The 8,248-nt window shown below is 54.8% G+C and overlaps 1 protein-coding gene across 1 annotated transcript in view; it reads left to right on the top strand.

The window, feature by feature from the left end:
• Positions 1–1,067: 1,067 nt before the first annotated feature.
• The window catches only part of SH3PXD2B (SH3 and PX domains 2B), a 92,494-nt gene continuing 85,313 nt past the window's right edge, over positions 1,068–8,248 (top strand). The window contains exon 1 of the mRNA XM_066273286.1: positions 1,068–1,299. Coding sequence (XP_066129383.1) covers positions 1,225–1,299 — 75 coding nt within the window. The 5' untranslated portion in view covers positions 1,068–1,224. The remainder of the gene's footprint in view (positions 1,300–8,248) is intronic.

Genomic DNA, 8,248 nt, shown 5'->3' with positions numbered 1-8,248 from the left:
CTTCCAAAGGCTGACCTTGGACCCAGAGCCAGAAGGAGCCCTGGGCTCTTCCAGGCCTGGAGGGGGGCTGTGGGGTTTATCAGAAAGTGCCCTGCGTAGTGGTATGAGAGCATGGGTCAGGGCCCCAAACCTCCGCCCGTGTCATCATATGGACATTCATTCAGTGGTTTGTTCAGCTAACGTCCCCTGAAAGTGACTCAGTGCCACACGGGGACCAGGAGGCACTGGATGAAGTGTGGAGTGGGCCCAGCCACCACCCTCGGCTGCCACTTTGAGAAATATCTCCACCAGTTCCGGGAATCTGGAGGCTGCTCTCAGTCACCTCTATGAAATGGGTGGGTCAGCCGTCTTTTCCTCCAAGAGTTGCCCGGATGACGCAGAGAAGGTTTTTGAAAAGAGGAAGGCACTGCACCTGGCAGGGGGGAAGTGCTCCATGTCTGGGAATCAGTGGGCTTGTTAGCAAGCACCCACTGGCCCTCATTCACTCGCCACCCTATTACCCTGCTTTGCGGCAATTGTTGCAGTTATATTGCACTTGGATTTGTTGCAGGTTTTTTTTCCCTTTTCTCCCTTCCCTCTCTCTCAGACTGTAAGCCCAGCAGGAGCCACCGGCCCCCTGCTTCTTCCTGAGTCCCTAGGGCTTGGAGCTGAGTTTCAACATTTATGCATTGCTAGTGGCCTCACATTCACTTAATCTTGAGGACAGCCCTGGTTGGTAGGCAGTACCAGTAATGAGCCCAGAGAGGGTAAGCAATCCGTCCAAGGTCACAGAGCTGGAATTTGAATCGGAGAATCGGCGCTCAGATCCGACGCTGGAGCGAGTCGAATGTCGGAATGAATCGAGGAGTCAAGGGGCGAACAGGCGGCGGTTGCGCGCCCATCCCCTCCCCCGTGGCGGTGGCTAGGCGCAGGGACAAAGGCCCGGCAGAGGCCGGACGTGGGCCAGCCGGACCCGTGGCGGCGGCGGCGGGGTGGGGGCCGGGCCCCTTTAAGTGGGACTGGCCGGCAGCGCGGGGGGCGGGCCGGGGGGCGGGAGGCGCGGCGGGCCAGGCCGGGCCGAGGGCGCGCGGAGCGAAGGGCGGCGGCGGCGGTGGTGCCTTCTCGTGCTCGGCTGGGGCTCCAGATCGCGTCGGCCCCCGGCTCCTGACCCGCGGCGGCGCATCCCCCGCGGCCCCGGCACCCCGCGTCGCCCGCACCCGCGCTCGGCCCCGTGGAGGAGCGGCCATGTCGCCGCGGCGCAGCATTGTGGAGGTGAAGGTGCTGGACGTGCAGAAGCGGCGGGTGCCCAACAAGCATTATGTGAGTGCCGCGCGGCCCCACGCCCCCTCGAGCCCGAGCCCGCCGGGGGCGACTTGGAGCCCCCCGGCTCTGAAAACTTCTGCCTGCTGCTCTTTCCCCCCGACCTCCCTCCGCCGCCCCCTCCGCCCTGCCGCTGCGCCGCCTGGGTCTCTCCCGGCCCCTCCCCTCCCCCTCCTCTCTTTTGCCGGGTTCTCGTCCTCTTTCTCATCCTCCCTCTTCGCCCCGCACGCGCTGCTGTGCGGGTGCTCCTACCCTTTCCGTCTCCCCCTTGTCGTCGCCCCCCCCCCCCACTCTGTCCTGCCCATCCGTGGAAAAGTCTGGCTGGAGCCAGTGTGGGGAAGACAGAGCGACAGAAAGAGAGAGGAGCGCCTGTTCTCAGGTCGCCCTCCCGGCCTCTCCTTGTCCCCAGGCACTCAGACCCGCAGTGACCAGCCACAGGTAGCCAGCCCCCCGAGGGGGGGGGCAGCCAACTTTGGCTCCGTACTTCTAGAGGAGCCGGCCAGGCTGAGCAGTGGAGGCGATCTCTGAGAATGAGCCCTTTGAGTGCCTGCACCTTCAAAAACGGTTTTAAAAAGAAAAAGGCCCTGCCCCCTCTCTCCAATAACTTCTGTTTTAAAATGTGCCAAAGTTTTCTCCTGGCATCGCCGTCTGGAAAATGGGACTCTTGTTTAGAGCTGGTGAGGACTTGAGAAAATGGGCCAGGAGCTTGATTTTGCGGATGGGAAGGCTGAGGTGCAAAGAGACTGCAGGTTCTAGGAGCTGGAGCTGGATTCATGGGTTCGCCTGCCTCTGGAAGGTGTGCCTGAGGCCCACAGTGACCCACAGGTGGGAAATGGCTTTCACAGCCGCCCAGGAGCTGAATCTGGGGGGTTCAAGGGGCCCTGGGACCACCTCAGAGGTACGGGGTAGGGAGTTCATGGGTCTGTGGGGCGATGGGCCCAGGTGAAGCCTTGGGTTGGCCTCCCTACTGGAGGAAAGGGGACCGTGGTGTCTCTGGTGGCGAGAAGTGGGCAGTGGCAGCACCTAGCTGCAGAGAAGTTCACCAGGAAGGAAAAAAGAGCAAGAGGGAGGAAAAAAATCCTAACAAAGAAGAGTAGAACAATGAATAGCAAAGGGCGTTGGCTGGCTAAATTCAGCTCCTTGGCCTCCCTGCAAGTCTGTCTTGGGATCTGTTTTTTTGAAGAGACTCATTCTTACAAAGCAGATCGACATGAGTAGCCTATAAAATTCTGCGAGGAGATAGCTGGAATTCACTCCGCACTCTACGAGAAAGGCTGTGCTGTGTGAGTCTGTATTGTTATTGGCTGGGCAGCTAGTTATTCTGCCCGTAGCCAGGCGGTGGGAAGCTATTTCCTGAACCTGTGGCATCTTTAAACAGAGTGAAGTTTTCCTTAACTCCAGAACTGAGCTAAATTGTCTTTTTTTTTTTCCTTCTTCTTTTTTTTTTTTTTTTTTTTTTTGGGTGAACTGTTTCAAATACTGCCAACTCTTGGTTTCTTGTTTGAGCCTGTTGAGTATGTAACTGAATTGCCTCTTTGGTATGAGACAGTTTCACCAACATGGCAACAGGACGAAGTCTGAAATGCTCCATGCTGCCTCCCACCCACCAGATCTGTGAGCTGGCAAAACCAGCATAGAGACAGCCACCAAGAACTGGCACCATCGTCCGCTCGCTCTCTCCTGTCCTCTCCCGTCACTCACATTTCAGGCAGAGGTTCTAGAGCCCACTTGACAGATGAGGAAACTGAGGCTCAGAAAGGTGAGGTCCTAGGCCTGAGGTCACGGCCAGGGGCAGAGAAGAGGTATAAATTCAAGTCTGTTGAACCCCAGAAGGGGTGTGCCACCAGGCCACACCACTTCCCAGATCCCGGAGCCTCAGAGTTTCCTTAAGCAACGGCCACTAAAAATCCGGGAAGTCTGCCATCATGGGTGACCACCCTGTGGCTTCCATTCTCTGCTGAGTCAGATCCCTTTCTGCCAGTTTTTTTTTTTTTCGACGGTTCTGCAGCTTTGAGAGGCATCTTTCTAGGCTTTCCACCACTTTTTAGGAGCCTCTTAAGATAAGTCTCTAAACGTTCATATACGGATTTGGGTTCAAATCTTGGCCTCTCAACTTGCTGGCTGTGTGGCCTCTCAGAGCCTCAGCTGCCTCATCTGCAAGCTGGGGTGAGGGTTCCCACTCGTTAGGGGGGGGGACCCTGTGACTCGCAGGGTTGGCTTTCCAGAACTGTTAAACCTCTGCCTCCCTGCCCCGTGGTGTCTGTGTTACTCTGATTGGGAACATGCAGAAGTCACATGGGGAGGGGTTTCACCAAGAACTTGTTTTTCTGCATGTGGGTTTCATCACTCTTGTGATTCAAGGTGGCCCCTCTCTCTTCTTTCCAGCCTTCTGCGTTTGTGAGGTGAAATGGGGCGACGGGTTGAATGGAAACTTGAGTCACCCCCAGGAATGGAGCAAATTTAATGCCGTGATGGGCAGGGGATATGGACCCACTAGAAAGTGCCAGCAGCCCCCATTCTTGTCCTGAAGCCGTACCCACCCCACCACACTGGAAGGAGTGGGTGTGGAGGCAGCCATGGGCGTGGGTCTGGACTCTCATCCCGTTTTGGTATCCTCCTTTCTAAACCTGGCCCAGCCACCTGGCGAAGAGAGTGTGAGCCGGGGAGTCAGACAGTCCTAGGCTGTGCTGCTTCCTGCGGCGTGGCCTTGGGCTGGTGGATTTATCTCTCAGCTCCATCTTTGATAGTCTGCAAATTGTGAACATGGCCTCTGGGGCATTTCCCAGCCTCAGCACTGCCAACGTTTGGGGCCGGCTCCCTCTCTGTTGCGGCGGCCGTGCTGTGCATTGCAGGGCGCTCAGCAGCATCTCTGGCTCTCATCCACTTGATGCCAGGAGCATTCCCTGCCCCAACTGTGACATCCAAAACTGTGTCTAGACATGGTCCCCAGGGAGTCAAAATCACACACATCCCTACCTCTGCCGCTGAATTAGCATGTATCAATCAGTTAAGGAGAGTTCCAGTCACCAAGGCTGGAAAGAAGAGAGAGGGGCCACCTTGAATCACAAGAGTGATGAAACCCACATGCAGAAAAACAAGTTCTTGGTGAAACCCCTCCCCATGTGACTTCTGCATGTTCCCAATCAGAGTAACACAGACACCACGGGGCAGGGAGGCAGAGGTTTAACAGTTCTGGAAAGCCAACCCTGCGAGTCACAGGGTCCCCCCCCCCACAAATAAGCAATGTCCTGCCTTTACTGTTTATCATTCCCATGCACTTTTTAAAAATAGACTGTTACATAGGATCCTTTTCGTTAACAGCTTTATTGAGGTATAACTTCCATACTGTAAAATTCATCCATGGTGAGTGTATAGCTTGTTGACTTTTTTAGTAACTTTGTAGAGCTGTGCAGTTGTCACCGCAGTTAAGTTTTATAACATTTCCGTCACCCCCTCACAAAAAAAAAAAGATCCCTTGTGCCTGTTTGTGATCAGTCCCCTCCCCACCCTTGCCCTATGTACCGTTGAATGTTTTTACCTTTTTAACACTCCCCCAAATCTTGCAGTGACTGTTTTAAAGCTACACGAAAGCATTACACTTTTCAGATCTATGTTGCTGCTGTGAGATCTATGTTGTTCCTTTTAACAGCTGTTTACTATTCCACTTATGAGCATACTGCTGTTTGTTTGAGCTTCTCTTTGGGTGTTTTCCGTGGTTCACTTGCGTGGAGCTGCTTCCGGGCACATTTGCCCAGAGTGGGATTGCCAGTCTTGGCATTTGCATTTTTACCTTTTCCATCCCCAGGAACCGTATCTGTGGGTCCCTTGCTCTGTGTTCTTGCTAACACTCCGAACTGTCGGACTTCTTAGTTTCTGCCAGTCTAGGGGGTGAGAATAGTATCCCATGGCAGTGTTTCTATTTTACACCTTTCTGGGCCATCGGAGTTTCCTCTTCTGTGAGTTGCCTATTGTATTGTTTGCCCCCTTTTGAGGATATTGGGTTATTTGCCTTCTATTAATTGATACAGTGTATTTATACAATCAGGACCCTGATCCTTCAGGTTGTTCCATTAGCATTCCCTTTTCCCCTTGTGATGGGAGGCTCAGAGAGGTGGGGGCACTGCCTGAGGTCACAAGGTAAGAAATGGCAGTGTGAGACTTGAGCTAGATGCCTTTGTGTCTGGGAGAGGCAGCCTTGGGATCCTACCCCTGAGCCAAGGGACCTTCAGTGGGTCACTTAGCTTCTGGGCTCTAGTTTCTCCCTCCTGGCCCTCCCTTCATCCCCCTGTTCCCTGTTCCTGGTTGGGCGAAGCGCAAGCCATCCCTCAGTCACTCTCGCTCCAGGGGAGCTCTGAGTTGATTTTGCCCCTAGAGTGATGAGTCTGTAGACCCTGTATCGCCACCTTGCTCTGAGAGCCTGAGGGTCACTATTCAGAGCAATTGAGATTTGCAGGGTAGCTCACACCTTGTTAGGCATTACTGGTGTTCCTTGTCTATGGGGAGGCCTCTGGCTGGCGAGCTCAGTGGTCTGGAACAGACTGTGAATCCACTGCCCACATTAGCTGCATTCTGTTGCCAACCACCAGCTGCCTGTCCCCAGCCATCCCTGGCACCTTTTACAGAAACATGCAGGGCAGGGCAGCAGACTTCAGTGGAAAGAACTTGGGCGTTAGAGGCAAACATGTCTTGGGCACTCAACCCTCAGGCTGAGTTTCCGCATCTGTAACGTGAGTCCGGTTGTCCTTCTAAGACGACGGCCTACTGCTTTGCTGATAGCTGCCCTCAGCCTGTGCTCCATCCCTCCGGTGGGGGGACGGGTGCCAGCTACTAGCCCAGTTCTTAGGACCAACCGTGACGTTCAGGATGGAAAGACCTGGCCTTGAGTCCTCGTCAGGCACTCCTGAGCGGAGTGACCGTGCTCCCTGAGGGTCTGGGAAGTGGAAGTAGTCCTAGTGCTGACCCACAGGCCGAGGGCACTTGGGAGGATTAGCTCGTGTCACACAATCCTGAATGTGGCGCCTCCTGTGTAAAAGGCCCTCAGCAGCCGTACTCATGAAAAGTAGTATTAATGATAACAACAGCCACGATCCAAATCTATGCCCCTTGCCTGCCAGCCGCCCTGGGGGCATGCTACCGGTTTCCCATGGTCCTTCATTCAGGTGGCATTATGGAGTGCCTGCCCCAAGCTGGACACCTGCTGCTGCAGACAGGCTCGGGAGCCAGGCGAGCCCGTCTACCTGTTCTCCAGGTATATGTTCTTGTTCTGCGCTCTGTGTCACAGAGACTGTGCCCTCAGGAGGGAGGAAGCCCTGAGGGTAGGGTTTCTGTTAAAAAAAAACAACACACGGTTCTATTGCTTTTTTGTGGTTGAAAAGCAGTGAACCTCATCAGCCGTGCGGCCCCCACCCCCATCCTGATCCCCTGTCCCGTGGGTGCAAGGAGCCGGGTCCTTGACGGCTCGTCCTCAGGTGAGCGTCAGTAGACGCTTCAGCCTCCTTCTCTTACACTCTGGGCTCCTGCAGGTGTCCTCGTCAGGAAAGGGCAGGCCTTTCCTGCCATGTCATCAGATTACTTCAATGTCACTTTGGTTCAAACTTGAACCTGTGCCATCCCGTGCTTCTGGTGAGCAGGGAAAGGGCGCCCGACAGCCTGCGTTCAGATCCCCGCTTTGATGCCCACCCACACAGCGCCCTCAGACAAACCACTCACCTCTCTGTGCCTCAGTTCCCTCGTCTGTAAAATGGGAATCATAACAGTTCCAATTTCATAGGGCTGATGCGAGGATTAAATGGCCCTGGCCATACAGTAAGGGCTCGATAACTGAGCTATTCTAACGTAGTATCCACATATAGTGTATGTTGCACACTAATGTTGTGTACAAACATGGTATAATGTATGACAACGGCAAGCAGTTGGTAACCACTTCAACGCCCATCAGTAGAGAACAAGATAAACGTACTATATACTAACTAGATCCACACGCTAGAATGCCGTGAGATGGTAAAAATGTATTCCGTCTTCTGTCATGGGGATAGTAAACAGTAAGAGCTGGTTGCAAAACCAGCAGGCTCGGGCTCAATCCCACCTGATTACAAACTACGGATGAAAATATCTGTATCTGTGAGTGCAGAAATAGAGTTGATGCAATATATATGCCACTTGGTTTTATTTGTTATTTATTTTTGCTTGTCTGTGCGTTTCTCTTGTTTTCCGAACGTTCCGCAGTGAACACATATTCCTGGTTTTAGTAAAAATAAAAACCCCAGCAAGTGCTCGTTTGAAACAAGAAGCAGCGCCAGGCTGTGGTGGCTCCGGCCCGGTCCCACATCCTGCCACCCGGGCTGCCCTGGCATGGCTGGCGCGGCAGACTCCCCTGAGCCTGTCCTCCGAGGTGGGCGCCGGCCTCCCGGGCGCCGCCCACACCCCGGCCTCAGAGGGAGGTCTCTGGGTACGGCTTTCCAGACTGAGAGCCCAAGAAGTGGGAAGAGATGAGTTTAAAATACCACGAGGGAAGGCCAGAGCAGCTGCTTTTCTAGTTAAAATGCGCCTCGCTCAGCGGGCCCCGGCCCGCGTCCCGGAGTCTTGCAGCGCGGGAGGGTTGGAAGGAATTGTAGGCCTGAGTTCAGTGCCGTGCACGCCAAGGTGACAGGAGCACCGGAAAGGTCGTCCAGGGGAGAGCTGTGCCCCACACCCTGCCTCCCTGGGCATTTCATATGTCCGCTGGTCGCCCGCCTGGGAGTCAGCCATCAGCACAGTCATCACCCTGCCAGGAAGGACCGGGGCGACCGCACCAGTCACTGGACTTGTCCTGGACACTCATATCCTGGCTGCAGGCGGTGCACGCTTTCACCCTCGGAGAAGAAGCTGTGGTCGGGGGATCAGCGTCGCTTTGCATGACTCAGTTTTCTCCTTCCCCTTGGAGTTGAGGGCCAGCTGCGGCCACTGCAGC

This window comes from Saccopteryx bilineata, chromosome 4, assembly GCF_036850765.1.
Source record: "Saccopteryx bilineata isolate mSacBil1 chromosome 4, mSacBil1_pri_phased_curated, whole genome shotgun sequence".
In the NCBI taxonomy this organism is placed as follows: Eukaryota; Metazoa; Chordata; class Mammalia; order Chiroptera; family Emballonuridae; genus Saccopteryx; species Saccopteryx bilineata.
Note: the sequence above shows the minus strand (reverse complement) of the source record. Positions and strands in the feature narration are given on the sequence as shown.